The sequence below is a fragment of the Bicyclus anynana genome, chromosome 5 (genome assembly GCF_947172395.1).
Source record: "Bicyclus anynana chromosome 5, ilBicAnyn1.1, whole genome shotgun sequence".
NCBI lineage: Eukaryota > Metazoa > Arthropoda > Insecta > Lepidoptera > Nymphalidae > Bicyclus > Bicyclus anynana.
In genome coordinates, this window is record NC_069087.1 from 613,598 (window position 1) to 635,326 (window position 21,729).

At 35.9% G+C, this 21,729-nt stretch overlaps 1 protein-coding gene and 1 long non-coding RNA gene across 4 annotated transcripts; one reads left to right on the forward strand and one right to left on the reverse strand.

Annotated features, from left to right (window-relative positions):
• Positions 1-601: 601 nt before the first annotated feature.
• Positions 602-6,593, reverse strand: LOC112052726 (pre-mRNA-processing factor 19). The gene is made up of 8 exons (XM_024091907.2): positions 6,431-6,593; positions 6,046-6,195; positions 5,664-5,797; positions 4,894-5,034; positions 4,515-4,697; positions 4,191-4,432; positions 3,888-4,032; positions 602-3,498 (listed from the first exon to the last, which is right to left on the reverse strand). Exons 1-8 carry the CDS (start codon positions 6,447-6,449, stop codon positions 3,007-3,009), a joined length of 1,506 nt encoding a protein of 501 aa, XP_023947675.1. The 5' UTR covers positions 6,450-6,593; the 3' UTR covers positions 602-3,006.
• Positions 6,594-8,118: 1,525 nt separating this feature from the next.
• On the forward strand, positions 8,119-21,594 carry LOC128198101 (uncharacterized). 3 transcript variants are annotated; one of them, XR_008250845.1, is made up of 9 exons: positions 8,119-8,963; positions 10,575-10,714; positions 14,347-14,627; positions 15,174-15,258; positions 15,446-15,530; positions 16,337-16,421; positions 16,952-17,097; positions 18,476-18,604; positions 19,227-21,594. It is a non-coding gene; the product is annotated as an uncharacterized LOC128198101 (long non-coding RNA). The 3 variants fall into 3 exon arrangements; XR_008250846.1 differs by having other exon boundaries at positions 14,460-14,627; XR_008250847.1 differs by lacking the exon at positions 14,347-14,627.
• Positions 21,595-21,729: the final 135 nt, after the last annotated feature.

Genomic DNA, 21,729 nt, shown 5'->3' on the forward strand with positions numbered 1-21,729 from the left:
CAACTATTTTCACATCTATACTAATATTATAAAGCTGAAGAGTATGTTTGTTTGATTGAACGCGCTAATCTCAAGAACTACTGGTCTGATTTTAAAAATTATTTCAGTGTTAAATAGCCCATTTATCGACGAAAGCCATAGACTATATATTCCCCCATATTCCTACGGGAATAGGAACCACGCGAGTGAAACCGCGCGGCGTCAGCTAGTTTGTTATAATTGTGAAAGTATGAATGTTTTAACCCGCTACATCGAGAGATTCTATGTCTTATTCTTAAAAGTTAAATATATTCCATCGCCGACTTTTTTTAGACCTGTAGATAATAAGGAAATTTCATCTGCAAGGGATTACTAACAAACTTAAATAAGTATACGACAAACTAAGCACAACTCTAGGTATCGATTATAGTTTGGCAATTTCGTTGATGACACTCCCATGATATGGGGGGGACGGGGGATAACGACGTGTAAGGACTGCGGGGGTATGAAGTCGTGCGCGCGGGGCATCGCTACCCCTCCCGACACCCGCGGACCACCGGGAATGTTACGAACGAATTTGCCAAGCTATAGTTCGGGAATTCATTGAAATTAAAACGATGTGTAGGTACGTCAATCACTTTATTTAACATGGTAAAACAAAACCACATATTAAAAAAATAATTTCTTTGCTTAAGTAACAAAACAAAATAATTGAACTTTCACACATACAAGTCAATGTACCTAATTTTCGTCACTTTGTATCTTAAGTAATAAGTAGAACTTATAATAATCTATTTAGGAAAAATCTTGTCCGATGAATATGGTTCAATAAACTATGATTATAAAACTAAAAGTAGGTACCTACTATAAAGGGAATATTTTCCATATTCTAGCTACTGAAACGCATTCTACTGGTTTACTGTTCATATTGTTACGAAGGACTGAAGAAGAAAGTCTTATTATTAGATACCTACATAAAATCCACAATTGCTCAGCGGATTTCGAAGTGGAAGTGAATTTTGAACTCGTTTATAGGCAAAGATTTTCTACTATAGACATGTATTGTTACATGCCTACTAAATCACCGCAAAAAGTGATCCGAATTAAGCGACTCCATTCGCGCACAAATGCTCAATTTCGTGTTTACTTGCATTATATATTTATAGTTTTTACAATTCCTAAACACACAACTTGACATTGTAGACAATATTTAGGTATTATTTGTTTATATAAATTTCGTTGTTACAATGCGATTAAATGAAATTATTTGTCCGCCTTAGTTTTGACGTGTAACGACTAGTGCCATATCTCTAGCATAAAATATCGTTGTATAGAGGATAATAAAGTCCTATCAGAGTCATAGTTCAATAAACTAAACTAAACGCACATACGAGTACAATACGCTGCGTACGAACACAGTCACGACTTTTAATCAGCCGAATGTTTCTCACACTAGTGCATGTGAACAATAAACGTAATTTTTTTTCAAACACATTTAAAGTGAGCTCACAGTCGACTGCATGCTTTTTTACATACATGATACAACGAGTATGGCATACAGTTACGTACAAGATAAAATAAAGATTTTTTTAAAAGTAATTTAATGTTAAAAATATTTACCAAACAATGAAAGCATGTCATTTGTACCTAATTTTTAGTTAGGTAGTCTCAGTAACTGGGCACTTAACTAAAAAATAGATCTGCATAAACTGCAGTCTGTGTTCTGCATCGGAACACAAAAAATAAAATCTAATAACAGTAAACAGAACCACACTTTCTACGAGATGGTATTACCAAATCGATCTTTCAAATTATAAAAATGTATAAAGATACGGTACAAAATATAAATAAGGTCGATCTTAAGGTATGTACGCCTAGTTGCGAAATACATAGACAAAAGAGAAATCTCGTGAACAGAAATAGACAAAATTTCGATCAATGACGACAGAGTAGGCCCAGTGCTATCTCTTTCGCAATGCAATGAAACAGACAGTGATATTTCCTGTTATAGCTTGTCATTTGTTCATTTCACTACACGAGATATGTTGTTTGGTCAATAAAAAAAAAAATATCGTTTTTTGTAAATACATTTATTTTCTTTTAGAAAGTAAAGATTGCAATGAAAAAAACGAATGTGTTTTAGACCACACGACTGAAGTAAAACTTCTTTAGCTCTCGCTCTGAACATGCTTTCGCCTCGCTCGATTACACTTGTCGTAACGCATTCACCACGCCACGCGCTCCAATACAAGCGTGCGTAAAGAAGTACTTCAGAAAGTGAATGTGGCACCCCCTCGGTTTATTCATATTTTTGGTTAGAATGTACAATGTCAAGTTACTTACCAATACAATGCTACCTTAACGTTTACATAATCTATACTTACTTATAATAAAACTGTAACACATCAAATTTCTATACATTGAAGTAATTTTGAAAATTTCAGTTGGAGCGCATTATATAATCGATACTGAAGCCAAAAATATGTATTTTTTATTTTTTGTCTGCCTGTCCGTATTTAACTTTAATTTGTTGACCGGGTATCACATTAAAACTACTGAATGAATTTAAATGAAACTTGGCACGATTGGAGACCATAATACATAGGAGGATAAAGGATACTTTTAGACGCGAAAATTAAATCAGAAGGGGATGTAACAGGGGTTGACAGTGTGTATGAAAAGTCCTTAAATTTTCAAGTTACAATCATAAAAATTGGTATGTGTACTACCAAAAATATAGTAAAAATCTGTTATTCAAGATTTTTCAAATTTCTACACCTAAATTGTTACAAAGAGGTTGAGTTGTAGTTTTGCAAAATAATTAGTGGACTATTACATAACACATGCGAAAATACAAATAGAAGGGTTTATGGGGTTGAAATTTTACATCGATTTCACGCAGACAAAGTCGCGGGCGTCCGCTAGTATTACATATAACATCTCATTATCACTTGATGTGGCGTGTGACAGTAATACCATCTCACTCGCAACATTCCATTGTTTCACTTATATCTATCCAGTCAAGTGTTATTCTAACCCGATGCCGTACAGCTTCAGCGTTCGGTCCATACTGGTGGACGCCAGGTACTGCGCGTTCTTCCCGAACCGGACCCCGGTGGCGGACGCCGTGTGCTCGTTGAAGACCTTCAGCTCCTGCCACTGCCTGCACAAATACACCCTGACATCCGTCCCGGCTATTGCCAGGTACGTACCACTCTGGTCAAAGCACAGCTCCTTGATAGCGTACCCCTCCTCCAACTGGATAGTCTTAAAGTTCTTCAGCTTCCGCAGATCCCACAGTTTTACGCAGGCGTCCTCCGCAGCCGTGGCCAGATAGTAACCGTTCTCGGAGAAGGATATGGAGGTGACCGGGCCGAGGTGGCCGGGGAAGTTGGCCACGTTGCTCTGCTCCTTCAGGTCCCAGATCTTGACCTGCGAGTTCTCAGTGCCGGTGCCGAAGATGAGCCCGTCGGGGTGGAACTGCGCAGTGGTGAGGCTCACTCCTGACGCGTCGCTAACCTGGTAAAGAAGAAGAAATTTAAACTAATAAATAATCAACATATTGAAAATTCACTAGTGGGCTACATGAGATACTGATTTTCATTCTTCTTGGAATTTTTCAGTTAAAATGGTCCGTACACGTACAACCTTTCAGCCTCAGAGAGCACAATAATCTTTGACTTTGCGTCACCGTCACCGGCCCGTCGTGCGACCGCAGCAGTACTGTAGTCTGTGACCTGTGCAAGTCACCTTGGTGAGCAGCGCGCCGGTGCGGATGTCGGAGAAGGCCCAGTGCTGGTCCGTGGACGTGGACAGCACGTAGTCGCCCGTGGGGTGCAGCGACAGCCCCGTCACCGGCCCGTCGTGCGACCGCAGCAGTACTGTAGTCTGTGACCTGTGCAAGTCACCTTGGTGAGCAGCGCGCCGGTGCGGATGTCGGAGAAGGCCCAGTGCTGGTCCGTGGACGTGGACAGCACGTAGTCGCCCGTGGGGTGCAGCGACAGCCCCGTCACCGGCCCGTCGTGCGACCGCAGCAGTACTGTAGTCTGTGACCTGTGCAAAATTTACGCTATATAATTGCTAGTAAATCATTTGTTTACAAGTAATTCAGCAAGACAATTTATACACCAACATTGTACGAGGCAAACTGCACGAAGTGAAGCGAAGTTTGTGTCTACACTAGTAGGGGTGGCAGCAATGCGGACACTTACGTGGGCACGTTCCACACGCGGATGGTGTGGTCGGGCGAGGCGGTGATGACGGTGTCCTCGTCCGGGTGGTAGATGACGCGCGTCACCTTCTTGCTGTGCCCCTTGAGGATGGCCACCACCTGCTCCGTGTCCTTGTTGAACACCGTGGCGTTGCGGTCGTTGCCGCCCGTCAGCAGGCGGCTGTGGTCCGACGGGTTGATGTCCAGCGCCAGGATGCCCGGCACGCTGGCCGAGTGCAGCCCCTGGTGAACGACACAAGCATTATACACGCGTGCATACTCCTGCAGCCGCAGTGTATAGTGTAGTGCAGTGTGTGATACGTACGGGATGCGAGGCGAGCGTGAGGAAGGAGCGGATCAGGTCGGGCGCCACGAGCCCCTCGGGCACGGTGCGGCCGCGCCGCTTGCGCTCCTGCGTGAGCGCCGTCGCGCGCTCCTGCAGCCGCGACACCACTTCCGATGACATGCCCACCGGCACGGCGCCACCCGCGCCCGCGGCACTCTCCACCTGGTAACACCATTATGTAAAATACTTCATATTATAATAAGGGATCATAAGAAAGCCATTAAACCATCTGAAACCTTTAAATAGTTTGAAGACCATTTAAGCCAACCCAAGTAACCCAATTAGAATAAGCAACACAAAACCCCTGTTCTACTTGTTTTATACAACCTTGGAAAAGATAAAGAATGGCAGTATTTACCGCGTGTGCGGGCTGCGGCGCCACGATGCCCGCCTGCGGCTTGAGCGTGGCGAGCGCCTCGCGCGCCGCCGTCACCTCCTTGGTGAGGCGCGCGATGACGCGGCACGCGGCGTCGTGCTGGTACAGCGCGTGGCTCAGCTCCTGAACACACAACCCTTCAGTTAGGGCATTTTCTTAGGATTCCATGAGTTCAATGTGTGGTTACTAAACAGAAATAAATACTCCCAGAAAATCCTGAATTTAACTTGTGTCATTATTGTCAGGATCTTGTGGAAATATCAGATAAAAGAATTAATAAACTTGGTAAATTATATATAACTGGTGTTGGGCAAGGCCTCCTTAATAAGCCGAAGGGTCAACATTGCCTTAATTATATTAATTTTTTTTTTTCTCTTGTTTCTTGGTCTATCGGAGATCAGTCTCTGGACCATAATCCGATCAAATGACTATTTAGTATGTCATTTCAGGCTCTGCACATCCACTGATGTAGCGTCCCTCTAGGCATGAGTATATGCTACTATACTATGTTGGCCAGTTGTGTTCGTTTCAGGCGGATTTTGCAGTCCCTGACGTCTAACAATTTGACAGCCAGGTTGTTTTTATGGCGCTCAAGCCTCTGTTTGTAGGCCTCTAGTGACCTGTCTATTTCCTCCTTAAAAGGTGAAATGTTAATATTATATTAATTAAATAAAAAATAATTATTATATTAATTTAGTAAAATCTTTTTACTAAAATAACAAACAGTTCACATTAGTTGGAGTAGCAGTTACCTGCCGAGCCGTCTGCAACTGCTGCCTCTGTGTGAATGTGTGCAGCATGAGTGCGTCCCACTCGTCCTGCATGCTCTTGAGTGTGGCTGGGATGGACGTGGCGCTGGGGGGTTTGGGCTTCACTATTGCTGGGGCTGGACACAACAAGAAATTACCATGTTTTACTTGTGATTCTAGCAATACAGAAAATCTTAGAGTGGTCCCTGTTTTCAATTTTATTTTTACTTTTAAAATGTATAACGTATAGTACAATAGAAAAGGATAAGTCAATTAAAATTATTAAAACAAGTAAAAATACACATGACAGACCTAGCACTTATGTAATATTCTCGTGTTTCTTATTATCATTAAATAATTAATTCTTTTGATAAGTATTACTCACTCTTTATTTCAATAAGATCTTCAATTCTCAACTCTTTTCCACTAATAGGGTCAACACCATTTTCTATAATGTACTTTTCGATGATGCGCCTCTCAAACACAGCCCCCGAATAGGGGGAGACTACGGGGACTTCTGGCACCTCGTTAGATACTGCAAACAGAAAATTTAGGTTAGGCTACAAATACTTTATATGATATCTAAAAAAGATCATACTTAACGCTACAATCTCTATCAATTAACTTTTTAATCGAGTTTAAACATTTAGAACTGTATTATGAGCTCTAAATAAAATCAAAAACTCAAAAACTTTCGACCGGTTTCTGACGCCAAATGTCCTAACATAATTCCAAGGTATCTTTGGTAAAATAGTACAGTAATTACTTACTTGCACAATACAGAGCCATTTTATATCATATACTTTGTTTCAATAAGAAAAACACTCGATACAATAGTAATAACACAATAAAAACAATTCCCTCCGATTACAGAATTATTTCCACAAACCACAAAATCACAAAATAATTGCGCGGTGCGCCACTCGCACTCCACAGACACAGAAAGTAGAAACGTCAAAAACATGTTCCTTGCGTCAAAGTCAAACCGTCACTAATTTTTTCATGGCTCTGCGTTCCATTCTTTTTTTTGCTTTGTAAATTTAAAAGATATTTAAAAAAACTGGCCAACCAAGTGCGTGTCAGACAGGGTGTAATCAGTCTGTATATTACGACCTCAGTACAAATTGCATATGCCTCCTTAATTCCCTATTTGCTCAATAGATGGCGCTTTAAGGCACTTTGACCAGCAGGATTCTGAGGTAATCTTAAGCCAGGTATTAAAAAAAAAATTATAACCTTGTGCGGCTTGTGACATTTTGTATAATTTTGTAGACGAAACCAAAGATTACAATGTATTATTGGAAATAGATAGGCTACTCTAACTTTTTTCGGAACGCTTGTGATAGCGCCATCTAGTGACTAGCTACGGTATTTTTAGTATAGTATCCATTATGTTATAAAAATAATAATGCATATTTTTTGTAAATGTGAAATTTTTATTTTGTAATAGTTGAAGAAACCAATTGAGAAAAACAAAATAAAAAAACAAAAAGTTTTCCATTGTCCGGGCTCGAACTCAGGATTATTAGATCGTACCTTTGTTATACACCACTAGGCCAAATGACTATATGGAACATCGTTGAAATTAATGTACGGTTACTGTCTATCTGTAATAATCCCTTTGCTTTAGAAATACAAACACATTCTTCCTATTGCGCGTCAAAATTAAAAGGATTAATTATTCTTTATTTTTGTTTTTTTTTTTCCATACTTACACGGTTTAAATCTCTAAAAACATTATAATACATACACACCATAAGTAATTGAATTTACTATCCTGGAATCTTAAATCTAGAATGTAGATGGCGCTGCTTCATAAAGATTTCACGTTCTTCTAAGTTCCCATGGCATGGACGAAACGGTTTTATTTCTTCTGCTTTCTTCATGGTGTTTTTTTGCGTTGATCTTTCCCGAACGACCTGGCTTTTTTTATGGATTTTGGTGACTGTTATAAATTGTTTTGACCTGTGCTTTACTTTGGATTCCGAGAACTCTGTTACATATGTCTTGTCTTGAGATTTAGTTCTTTTTTATTTTTTCGTGCAGATTTTTTACATTTAATTGGTGTAAGTCAACAAATACATTGTTAAGGGGTACCACTAGAGGTTTTGACGAAGATGACTCTATTCAAAGAGACGGAGTTGTTTATGTTCACAAAAGAAGAAACAATAAATAATTATATGTATCCCATTTGTGTTTTTATTATTTGTATCCGAATTCCTAAAAAAATAATAGAATTAAAGAACAGTTAATACTAGTAGGTAAACATTATGTTTATGTCTCTATGGATATAGGTTTATATGTATACGTAATTCGACGCTCATTTTATACTTATGGGTATATATTATAATTGGTGTAGTTCTCTATCTGCTCACATGATGGCGCTAAGCGGAGATGGCATCTGAGGACTCTATACCCTATATTCAATGTACTCTATGGTGTCAGACCACGTGCAGTGTCCGATAACGATACTCCACACCATGGGCTAAACGATAAAGAAATCATCCTCACTTTGCTTATAGGGAAGGAACCCCAAAAAATATTTTTTTCTTTTCTTTTTACCACTATTTGTACGTAATTAATTTACGTACCCATGTCAATTCTCAGCTCAGCTTTCTAGCTCTGACCAGGCCGGGTCAACTCTCGAACAAAGTTTGGTTATACCTACGGGGGCTAGACCTGTGGTGTCATCATCCATACGGTTCTACCGTCTGGTTGTTGTAGCAACATTATTATCGTTAGTAGCTCACGCCTGACATAATATTGTGATAAATCTAATACATTTTTAGATTTAAATATGACTTTAATAACTGAATAAATACTTTTCTTCTACAAAAATATAGAGAGACACTCTCGTTGAATATTGTTTTAGTAACGTATGGGTAAGATTTTCTAAACGAAGTGTGGCAACCCCAATTTCTTAATAAAAAATAAAAATGTTATAAAATGAAAATGGCGTCATTTCACCAAATATTTTAAAACACAAATTCACAAATAATAAAATAAATGTTTGCCACGGCCTGTTAATATTTATGAAGACCTCTTCATGGATTGGATTTAAGCAACCTAATGTGTAATATCCTCGCCATTCTTGATGTTGAGAAGATCTATAAGTCTTTTACGTTTCATCTGAGTGTTGTGGTTTTTCATTATGTTAAAAATAAGACTTTGTTAGTTCAAGTGTCTCTATAACTATGAAGAAGAACAAAAGAAAATGCTTTGAGTGTGGTTCTTCGCCTGCCGATGATCCAGAGAAGACCCTACAGAGATTACCGAAACTTGATTCTAAAAATTTAGTCTCCGGTATGTACCTACTTTAGTTTTAGCTAATAATAAAATACTTTAATAATAGCTATTGAACCTAACTAACTCATGTAATCATTATTGAATATAATGATTACATGAGTTAGTTAGGTTTCTTAGTAGTCTTCTAAAGATATGGGAATTATTAAAATCCTACTAATTCTTATGAAACTCGTGCTCAATTATACAATTATGCTGGGTTTACACATTATGGTGATGTTTGTAGATGCAATGCACCCCAAATAACTGTCTGACCTGCAGCTGTCTGAATGTTTACTTCTCTAGATCTACTGAACAGATTTTCATTTGGTTATCACAGGTAGCTTAATCTGGAGCAACATAAGGTTAATTATGAAATGGTAATGAAAATAAACATCTGAGAAAAGCAAATTCCATGAACTAATTTGAAAGTATCTCTTACCAGATGTAAATTTTTTACTATACCACTGTTCAATATTAAACCACAGGTATATGTACTAAAGGCAGGTAGAGTAAAGTTTGAGTTTTATTTTTGAATCTATAATAAGTAGTTTATAATTATGTAATGATGAACCAGAACAATTTGTTAATTTGAAACTACAATTACAAGTTTTTATAATTATGTTAGGCATTAGGCAGACTAATGAAGAGTATGTTACTTTACTTTGTACGAAAATCTGTTCTTTGACATGATTATAGAATAAGATGATAAGTGATGATGCAATCTAAGATGGAAGCGAGATAACTAGTTAGGCAAAGGATGAAAATCCACACGCATTTCTGTTTCTACATAGTATCTCACCGGAACACTAAATCGCTTGCCAGTAGGGTATTAACTAGCCAGCCAGACATAGACCAGAAAGAAAACCTCAATCGGCCCAGCCGGGGATAGAACCCAGGACTTTTGCGTAGTTAATCCACTGTGCTATGGAGGCCATTTCGGCAATATTTTTCTTGCCTTGATCTATAAAAGCTTTTGCCAATAATAAGCTACATTTTTCATTGAAGGTTGTTTGAAAGAAATAGCTTTTAGCTATAAGACCTAAGCTTTGCACATTTTACTTTTTTTTTCTTTTTGACAATGTAGCTTCTGTGAACAGTTGAGGAATTCCCTCATCTGTGTTTCTGTTCTATCATCAGATTGCCTCCGGACATTTTAGTTATATTTCTCACTTGGTTCTTGTCAAGGTTTTGTAATAAATAATAATAACAAATGAACTAAGTAAAAATGGCTATGTGGTTAGTCTGTCTGCCATAGAAGTAGGTGCGAGAGGATTACCAACAAAATCTTTCTATAACTTGTTTAAAGACCTTGGCATCTTTAGGACTGCAGCAACTTCTATGTAGAAGAAAGAGAGAAAGAAGAATAATTATCCAAAGCTGCTCTTAGTAGGATCTTACCAAATTTGGCTAAGCAGGGAGAACAACACAAGTAGGGGAGTTTAATCAATTGTCAAGGAATTCCTTAACCCTACATCCTGTAGCCACAACTCCAGGACTCTGCTCGGAGTATTTCTCTCTACCAGGCGATGGACCTGGCACCTGCACGGAATGCTAAGATATTCATCTGTCTCTTCATGCGTAGTATGTTTATGTATTTTTAATTAAATTTACTCACTCTCTTTATTTCAGTAATGTCCAGATAATCAATGATTAGACCATTGGACTTTTAGAATAAATTTTACATTGAACTATGAATGGTTTGTCATCTACATTTTTAAAAAAGACGAGATGTTTTGCCTGTGAGAAGAAGAGAGAGAGAGAATAAGAAGGTAAGTTAAACACCTACTGTAAAATGCTCACTGCTCCAATGTGGGTTGATAGGCTTGGGGTAATAAAGTTAAAATATAAAAGGATCACTATCAGGTGTTAATGATAATGACTTATATCCCAGTCATTATCATTAATACTTGATAGTGATCCTTTTATATTTTAACTTTATTACCCCAAGCCTATCAACATAGCATATCATACTCTTTGAGATATAGGGATATAACACCAGCAACAGCTCTCCAGTGATGCAGTAGATAGCAACATTGCTCTTTGCATCTACACGCCACAGCCAGTTGTGGCAATTGAACTCATCATATTAGTGTGATGTATTTCAGTGTCTATGTGGTTGTGAGTGTATGCCCATGTTAAATAACAAGTAATGGCCAAAATAATAAGTAGCCTATATGTTGCTCAATAATCTTTTCTATCTTCCAGTAAAAGTCCCATTAAAATGACCCTGCTGTTCCAGAGATTAGCTCAAACAAACAGACAGATGAAAATTTTAAAGAAGTATGACTGTATGTCAGTATTGTATATAGGCACTTGAGAAAACACAGTTATATTGAAATCACAGACATACACTTAAATTTTATTGATATGTATTGGTGCTGTTCATAGCATCAGCTGAAACAAACTAGGCATAGTTAAGTTACATTTTATACAGGGTGCTCGGGACTATTTCTCATAAAGGTGTTGACAAGTCCACTTATAGGAGCTACCTTAGCTACTAGTTTATATTGAGGAGAACTTTCCACCTAGATGGGTTGTGACTATATTAGGGGTCTGGTGATGAAGACGAAGGACAGTTAAGAGAACTCCTCAACGGTTCACAGTAGCTACCATGTGTTGATAAATTTGTATTGATGAGAACTTTCCACCTAGATGGGTTGTGACTGTATTAGGGGTCTGGTAATGAAGAAGGACGGTTAAAGGAACTCCTCGATGGTTCACAGTAGTAATTAGTTTGAATCTAAGTCAGACGCAATCAAATACAATGTTTTATCACGGCTCATAGCAACATACCTTTGGCGCTAGATCTAGGATGATTTCACTAAAATGGAAAAATAAAAAATTCTAATTAAAGAAATTCAACCAACTTCAAAAACACAAAACATACTGGCTAAACTAAAAAGCGAAAAATAATATTATACTAAGTTCATATCATATTATGTTCTAACTGATGATCAGTTTCAAGGCTGTGCTAAACCGATGTTGTTTTAATTTAAGCTGTTACTGAAAGAACTACATGAAAGAACACTGTCTGAAAAACCTAAATGTTTATGATATTCTTACATGGCTTGAAATAATACATCATTGGGCTAGCACCACCTTCAAACTGATCATCAGTTAGAACATAATATGATATATAGAACTTAGTATAATGTTATTTTTCGTTTTTTAGTTTAGTAAGTATGTTTTTGAAGTCGGTTGACTTTTTTTTATTAAAGTTTTTTAATACACATGTTCCTTAGACATTTTAAATTAATTTTCCTTATAGAACTTGGAGCTACCCTAGAGTTATGGGAAATACTCCCGAGCACCCTGTAGATGCTACTTAATCCTACTAATCCTTCATTCATCAGTATCGGTTGGTGGACTTGGAGTTTATAAAGTATATTAAGTATATATAATTTATTTATGAACATTCATCATTCAGTTGAGCTTTTACTACCCATAACACAAGCTAAGCTTACCTTGAGACTAGTTAGTGATGTAATGTGCTAATATAAATATTAACCAACTTTCTGCAGTTTGAGAATACGCGGATAAAATATAGCCTATGATACTCACAAATAACGTGGCTTTCTAGTGGTAAAAGAATTTTCAAAATTGGTTTAGTAGATCCAGAGTTTACCTGCTAGAACACCACCAACTTTACCTCTTTATAATACATACTAGCGGACGCCCGCGACTTCGTCCGCGTAAAAATCGATGTCAACTTTCAACTCCTATTTCACATTCTATTTTGCAAGTTTTATAACTTATACCTAATAAATAGTCCACTTATCATTTTACATTTACAAATGTACCTAGAAAAATTAAGGACTTTCCGTACAAACTTTCTACCCCTACTTCACCCATTTCTGATTTTGTTTCCGCGAATTTATTTATATCCTTCTACGTATTATGGTCTCAAATCGTCTTAAGTATCATTTGAATTCATTCTGTAGTTTCAGCGTGATGCCCGGTCAAAAAAAAGGCAAACAGACAGACAAAAAATAGAAAATGGGCTTCAGTATCGATCTCCTACCTCTACCCTACTCCTACCCTACCCGTACCCTAACTGTATCCTACCCCTACCTTACCCGTACCCTACCCTACCCGTAATCTACCCTTTCCCTACCTCTAGGATAGCCATACACTCCCCTACCCTGCCCTACCCTGCCCTACCCCACCCTACCCCTACCCTACCTTCACCCCTACACTACCTGTACCCTACCCTACCCTACCCTATACCTTCCCTACCTTACCCCTACCCTTAGCAAAATCGGTCCAGCCCTATGAGCGTGGTGCGATGACAAAGGAAAATAGAGACTTCTATGCTAAAATTATAATCTTTGGATCTACTGGACCGATTTGAAAGATTGTTTTACCAATAGAAAGCTACGTTATTTGCGAGTGTCATAGGCTATGTTTGATTCCCATATTCACACCGGAACGGGAACTTCGTAATTAAAAGCGCGGGGCGTCATATAGCGGAATTTCTGCGTCTTTTAGAAATTTTGTATTATCTCCGAAACTATTTAACTAATTAACATACTATAAAGGGCAAATCTTATCTCCATAATATCCTTGTGATTATTAAATAATTTATTTTGATAAGGATTTAAGTTAAGTAGCATAAATAATGACGCAAACCTAAGTATATAAAATTAATAATTTTTAAAACACAAAAGGTACTATATCTGCTAATATATAGAAGATAGATATATGGTGTCGCGGACTTTTTTGTAGAACTTTTAAAGATACATAAAGCCTCCATACATTAATTTCAATTTTACACACTGCTTAAGAGGATTTTCAGTCCGACCTGTATGACAAAAACTGTGTTAACTCGGCGAATATGTATCATACTAATATAAAATATATAATAATAGCCTATAGCACTCCTCGATAATGTAGCATTCTACTGGTGAAAGAATTTTTGAAATCGGACCAGTAGTTCCAAAGATTACCCCATTTAAAAAATGTGACAAACTTACAAACTTTACCTCTTTATAATATTAGTATAGATTAACAACCCATTTTCGGCTCATTGTTGAGCACGAGTCACTTCTCAGGACGAGAGGGGTTAGGCCTTAGTCCTCCATGCTGGCCCAATGCGGATTGGCAGACTTCACACACCTAGACAATTAAGAAAATTCTCAGTTATGCAGGTTTCTTCACAATGTGATGCTTCACCATTTAAAACATTTAATTTCAAAATGGGTTGAATACATATTAGTATAGATTTTTATTGTGAGTTTCTTGAAAGAAGGAAATGCTCAATATTTCATAGACCAACCCAGGACTCAAACTCAGAATTTCATGATAGTTACACTGAACCAATAAAGCAGTTAGAGAGAGAGAGAGAGAGAGAGATAAATAAGATAATAGTATTAAAATTAAAATATATACCTAATGCTTTCAGCAATCCTGCTTCTTCACATGAATTTTACCCGCATGACGACGGTTTTTAATATAAAAAATATTTCCTAGTCTCAAAAAGCAATCAAAGCTTTGAAAAATAAACAATGTTCGCAGAAGTTCAATACCAACAAACTCACAAAAAATGAGCCCAAATTTAGCATTACTTGCAAGCCAGACTAAGAAATTTTAAGAAGATAATTTAAAAGAAGACAATAGAATAAAATAATATTAACACACAATGCTTAGCAAATATAGCATTAACAGATGAAAACCAGGCAATAGGTATGTTAAAATAGGTGTTTCATAGAAGCTATTTTAATCCTACACATCCATCATTCATCATTGTCTCCATATAGTAGAGGAGCTATGGTGCTGAGACCCACCACACTGCTCCAATGCTGTTGGTGGGCTTAGGGTGATAATGTTCAATTAATTAATTACCACTATCTGATGCTAATGTTAATAATTGGGATTAAAGGTTTCCCAACTTCAGAATGAGAATTTAACTGATTTTTTTTTACATTTTTCATAATCTATTCTTCACATTTTTCACTTAATAAAATTCTTTTAGTTTTTGTTTGTTTTTAACCTGGTGAAAATATGTGAAATTTTGCTATCGGCTTCCCAACTCCAAGATGAGAATTTAACTGAATTTTTTTCACATTTTTAACCTACTTCAAAAAAAGAAGGAGGTTCTCAATTCGAGTCTATGTTTTTTTTTCATAATCTATTCTTCACATTTTTCACTTAATAAAATTCTTTTAGTTTTTATTTGTTTTTTAACTGGTGAAAATACATAAAATTTATTCTTTATGTTTAATTTTTCAGGTGTAGCAAAATAGAAGATGAAGGTCTAACTGTGCCAGTGCTGAGCCACGCAGTTGCTACTGGCATGTTTGCAAAATAGCACAAGGTAACCTGCTTCATCATCATTATCAGCCTATTTCACTTTTTTAACTGACTCCAAAAAAAGGAGGTTCTCAATTCGAGCCTATGTTTTTTTTTCATAATCTATTCTTCGCTTTTTCCACTTAATAAAATTCTTTGTTTTTTAACTGGTGAAAATACATAAAATTTATTCTTTATGTTTAATTTTTCAGGTGTAGCAAAATAGAAGATGAAGGTCTAGCTGAGCCAGTGCTGAGCCACACAGTTGCTACTGGCATGTTTGCAAAATAGCACAAGGTAACCTGCTTCATCATCATTATCAGCCTATTTCACTTTTTTAACCGACTCCAAAAAAAGAAGGAGGTTCTCAATTCGAGCCTATGTTTTTTTTCATAATCTATTCTTCGCTTTTTCCTTTTCTGTTAAAGCTGCTCGGCTCTGGAATTCATTGCCCTTAGACACTCGGCGTGTCCAATCTCTAACCTCTTTCAAACGGCTGGTAAACATGCACTTTTTTCCTCCCTGATCTTTTAATATAACTTATTAATCCAAATTACGCTTGTATGTGTATGTTTTATTTATTAATCATTTTTGAATTATTTTGTTTATTTATTTTTCTTTTGTGTCTTCCCTTAGATGCCGTCTTGTTTTTATGTTTTGCAGGTTTTCATGTATGTATGTATGTGTGTATGTATGTATGTATGTATGTATGTATGTATATATGTATTTCTTTGTATATATGTATGATGTAGTTAAGTATAGTCTATGTATAATTATTATGTACTATTGCTTAATATTTATGTATTTAAATTACTTAACTTTTCTTATTTTTTGTGTGCGTATACCCGAATCGGTGCTTACGTTTTTTTTTTCTCTTCCACAGTGGTTGTCTGGAAGAGATCGCTCTTTAGCGATAAGACCGCCATTTGTACATTAGTTTCTTAGTGTTATTATAAGTTATTGTTTATTTTTGTTTTTAATGTACAATAAAGTATATTTCTTCTTCTTTCTTCTTCTTCCACTTAATAAAATTCCTTTAGTTTTTATTTGTTTTTTAACTGGTGAAAATACATAAAATTTATTCTTTATGTTTAATTTTTCAGGTGTAGCAAAATAGAAGATGAAGGTCTAGCTGTGCCAGTGCTGAGCCACACAGTTGCTACTGGCATGTTTGCAAAATAGCACAAGGTAACCTGCTTCATCATCATTATCAGCCTATTTCACTTTTTTAACCGACTCCAAAAAAAGAAGGAGGTTCTCAATTCGAGTCTATGTTTTTTTTCATAATCTATTCTTCACATTTTTCACTTAATAAAATTCTTTTAGTTTTTATTTGACGGCCTCCGTGGCGCAGTGGTATGCGCGGTGGATTTACAAGATGGAGGTCCTGGGTTCTATCCCCGGCTGGGCAGATTGAGATTTTCTTCATTTGTCCAGGTCTGGCTGGTGGGAGGCTTCGGCCGTGGCTAGTTACAACCCCACCGGCAAAGACGTACCGCCAAGCGATTTAGCGTTCCGGTACGATGCCGTGTAGAAACCGTAAGGGGTGTGGATTTTCATCCTCCTCCTAACAAGTTAGCCCGCTTCCATCTTAGACTGCATCATCACTTACCATCAGGTGAGATTGTAGTCAAGGGCTAACTTGTAAAGAATAAAAAAAAAATTGTTTTTAACTGGTGAAAATACATAAAATTTATTCTTTATGTTTAATTTTTCAGGTGTAGCAAAATAGAAGATGAAGGTCTAGCTGAGCCAGTGCTGAGCCACGCATCATCATTATCAGCCTATTTTAACGACACTACAGGGCCAGACCTTATAGAAAAGGGGTTATGGAGCTTAGACCCACCACACTGCTACAATAAAGGTTGGTGAGCTAAGGGTGATAAAGTGTAATTCATTGTGGATCACTATCAGATGTTAATGATAATGACCTGGACGAGGCACGGGAGTGTAATACAAACAACTTACCAACTCCAGGCTGAGAATTGTAAATTTCTTGGAAGAAAGAAAAACTCAGTATCTGATAGCCTGACCCAGGATTCGAAGCCACGACCTCGTTATCCAAAACCACATTGGCTAACCAATATTATAATACTAGCGGACGCCCGCGATTTCAACCGTGTGATGTTCAGTTTTTGAACATCCAGCGGGAACCATGTTTCTGGGATAAAAAGTAGCCTAAATATTGCTCAATAACTTCCTCTATCTTCCAATGAAAGTCCAATTAAAATCGGTTCAGCCGTTCCAAAGATTATCCGAGACAAACACAGACAGACGAAAAATTTAAAAGACCTTGTTTGCATTTTAGTATTGTGTATATAACTATAATCACTTGAAAAAATTATTGATAAATTTCACTAAAATTAACTTTAATTCCTGAAAAAATCAAGGGAGATTTGTGAAAAACTGTATTTCACGCGGTCATTATTGCTTGCCTCAACCTACTCAACTAAATTATTTTAGTGTACAACATGATTTTTTTTTGAGACAAATATCTTACCAATTCATGGATTCACCATGTGGGTGTCCATCACGTGGCAGAGAGAAAAACGCTGAGCAGAGCTTGGACTTGTGATCAATGGACGTAAGGTTAAAGAATTCCTTGACAATTGATTAACACTCCCCTTCTCTGCTCGTGTTGTTCTCCCTGCGTAGTAAGGTCTGCCATTTGGTAATTTGGTAAGCCAAATCTGCACTTCTAGAGAGACCAAGGTCTCTAAGCAAATTATAGAGAGATTTTGCTGGTAATCCTCTCGCACCTCTCTACGGCGTACAGACTAACCATATAGCCATTTTAGTTACTTCATTTGTTAGGTCATAACATTTATTCAGTTTTATACTGTGGTCCTTTGGAATGTTAGTCTCCCATGGGACAGTAAGCACAAGTACTATGCTAAAGGAAAATGTCTGGTTTAGATCACGAAATAGCAACATCCTCTGGGATTATCCTCTTAACTGGTAACAATAATAATTATGTAAAATGTATACCTTATCAGCCGATAGACGTCCACTGCTGGACATAGGTCTCTTGCATGGATCTTGTGGTGTTGTACTATACATTGCAAGGTAATGCCCATAAATGACCACGCTGGGCATGCGGGTTGGTCATTCGCAGGCCTAGACTTCTCGCACCGGTATCGCTGCTGCCTGCCCATAAATGTATACTTCTTATTTATTTTTGCAGGTGCAGTGCATGCAATAATAATTATGTAAAATGTATAACTTCTGATTTATTTTTGCAGGTGCTGTAAATGAAGATATATTGTTAAATATCATGAGATAGAAATAAAAGATGAAGATCTAGCTGTACCCATCCCGAGCCACACTACTGCAGCCACGTTGCTGCTGGCAATTTTGCAAAATAGCACAAGGTAACTTGCTTTATTCATCCGGCTTAGGTTGATATTATTAGATTGATTAATGATCACTATCAGAAATGTTAATGATAAAGACCGGGTTCGACGGCTTAACATGCTCTCTGAGGCACGGGGGTGTGACACCACCAACTTCCCAACTCCAGACTAAAAATTTGTTAGCAGAAGCAAAAACTCAGTATCTCTTAAAGATAGAACCAGGATCTCGTGATCCAAAACACATGGGCTAACTACTGAACCATCAAGGTAGTTTTGACCTGCTTAATAACAATGAACTACATGTTTCCTAGATACACTTACAGTTTTGTTTTTAAAAACTGAAGTAAACACATTATAATTTCTCTTTAAGTTTGTGTGCAAGTTTGTGAAAAACTGAATTCCACATAGACGAAGTAGCGGGCGTCCGCTTGTAAATAATGTAACAAATTATCCATATTTCTATACTTTTCAAGGTTACAGCTGAGCTTCCTAAAATGATTTTTTGTAAATGGAGCAGAAAATAGACTAAAAATTTGATATGTCCCTGATGAGAATAGGAATTCTTATTATATATAATTATGTAAATATTTATTTTCAGTGCATTTTAAAAAGTCATGTTAAATGAAATTTTCTATTACAGGTCACAACAATTGATGTAACAAATATAATCAATGGACCAGGCACCTGCACCATGATTCTTTGAAATACTAAAATTCGTCTCTTTATGTCTGTACATAATTCTCATAATGAAAAATGTCACGTTTTTATGAAAGAAATAATGGAATCAAATAATAAATAAAACAAGCATATGCTGGAAGTCCTCAGAAACAGCTCCGACTTTGATGATTTTTTTTAAAGTCATGTTTTTTATGTTATTTAAAATCAGAAATGTTTTGGTGGACGAAATTATTTAAATTGTTAAAAAATATCTATGCTATTTATACATATTTTTTTTTAAATACAACCGACTTCAAAAATACAAACTTATGCAGAAAACTAACAAACGAAAGAAAATATTATAATATTCACTTTGAAGATCACTTTGAAGGCGGTGCTAATGGTCCAATTAATGTGTCGACAATTAGTTATCTATTGTTTTCCTAGCTATAGGGTTCGAATTGCTTTTTCATATCTTTAAAAGACTATCTTCGGAATGAACCCTTTATAATAAAAAAGTATTATCAAAATCGGACCACTCAATAAAAAGTTATACTTGGTTGTATACTAAAATTAATGGTTAAACAATCAATTATCCCCTGTTTTCGTAATGTAAAACCAAGCATAACTGTTAACATGAGTAGTCCGATTTTGATAATTGTTTTGATTGATCATTCTTGATTGTTTTAGTTTAAAACCAAGCATGTCTTCGAATTCCGATTTGAATAACTTTGTTTTAAATAGAAAGGGTATATTCCGACAATGGTCCCAAATCATTATAAATTTAAAAAAACGAAGATGACTGGTTATTTTCCCATTAATTGTATTGTAAAACTATGCGTAACTTATTACGAAGTGGTCCGATTTCGTAAATTCTTTATAGATTGTAAAGGTATTTTGATTGTAAAGCTCCCATATAAATTTTAAAAAACAATTCCAATCCTAAATGTGCGATTGATTGTTTTCTTATTCATTTTAATGTAAAACCAAGCATAACTTTTTATTGGGTGGTTCGATTTTGATTATTCATTTTTTGATAGAAAGGGTATATTCCTAAAAGTCTCATAAAATGTTGGAAAACAATTTCAAACCTAATAGTAGGAAAATAGAAGATGATTAATTGTTTTCCCATTTATTGTAATGTTAAACTTAACTTTTTACTGAGTGGACCGATTTTGAAAATTCTTTACTTTTTGTAAAGGGTTTATTTCGAAGTAGGTCCCATATAAATTTCGGAAAACAATTCGAATCCTTAAGATGGAAAAAAACGGTACGATTGATTGCCTACCCATTAATTGTACAATTGGCACCGGCTTCAAAGTAATCAGTAGATAGAAAATATTATAATGTTTTCTTCAGCTTATTAGTTTACTGCATAACTTTGTGTTTTTGAAGTCAGTAGTGTTTGTTTTTTAATTATTTATTATATAAATAGCATAACTATTGTTAAATAGTATAAATCGTTCCATCCTCAGTCCAAAAGGTTTCTGATTTCAAATAATATAAAGAAACAAACTGAACAAAAATAATCATCAAAATCAGAGCTGTTTCTGAGGAGGTAGAGGGTAAATGCTCTATTGATTCGCCTAAAAGTAATATTATGTTATCGCATTAGGTTGTAAAGTTTAGCTAATGAAAGTAGAGATTGATATTGCCCGCCAAATTTAAAAATCATATAAATAAATTAAAAAAACATGCGTTTTCATAATTTATTTAAATTAGTTTTTCTTTGTGAATACATTATTACCTTTACTATAAGTGTTAAACTCAGTTATTTCAATATTTGCACTATAATTTTGAGAATTTACTCCGATTTTTTAAAATTTGGCGGGTGATTTCAGTTTCTACTTTCATTAGCCAAATTCTAATAATTTTATTGTTTATGAAATTTATACTAATTAGAAAGAGGAAGAATTTGATTATTTGTTTGCATTGAATAGGTTCTGAAACTACTTTGCTGATTAAAAAAATTCTTACAGCATTATAATCATGGATTAGGCCATAATTGTTATCTCTGTATTCCCACGGGAACGAGAACTACATTGTTGAAACTGCGTGACGTTTGCATAGTTTATCATATGTACAAATATCCCGACAATCTATATTTTTATGTATGAATTGGTTAAGTAATAATTGACTTGATTTTCCCAAATATCTCAGTGCAGTCACCCAATTGATGCATAGATATATTTTTATTTTGGTTTTCATTTTACTTTAAAGATAAAATTTAGTTTTAGAAGCAAAATGAATATATGTAGATTATATTTTAGGTGCTGATGTTTACTTAGTTATTGATTAAGTGCATAAGATTTTTTATTTGACAATAAAGACATTTCAACTTGAAACTGTTATTCTTTCTATTGTTTAATTTATTATATACAATTACTTGTTACTAAAATATTGTGCTATTATATTGTTTTTAATATTTTCACAGTTCAGCTTTTGGGGACGGAGTGGTTTTAAAATAAATATTTTTAAAAATCTGT

Coding starts and splice junctions, on each gene's coding strand:
- LOC112052726 (XM_024091907.2), bottom strand. Junction 4,698..4,893: donor CGCCGCAGCCCGCACACGCG/GTAAATACTGCC, acceptor TGGTGTTACCAG/GTGGAGAGTGCCGCGGGCGC. Junction 4,033..4,190: donor CGCGTGTGGAACGTGCCCAC/GTAAGTGTCCGC, acceptor AATTTTGCACAG/GTCACAGACTACAGTACTGC.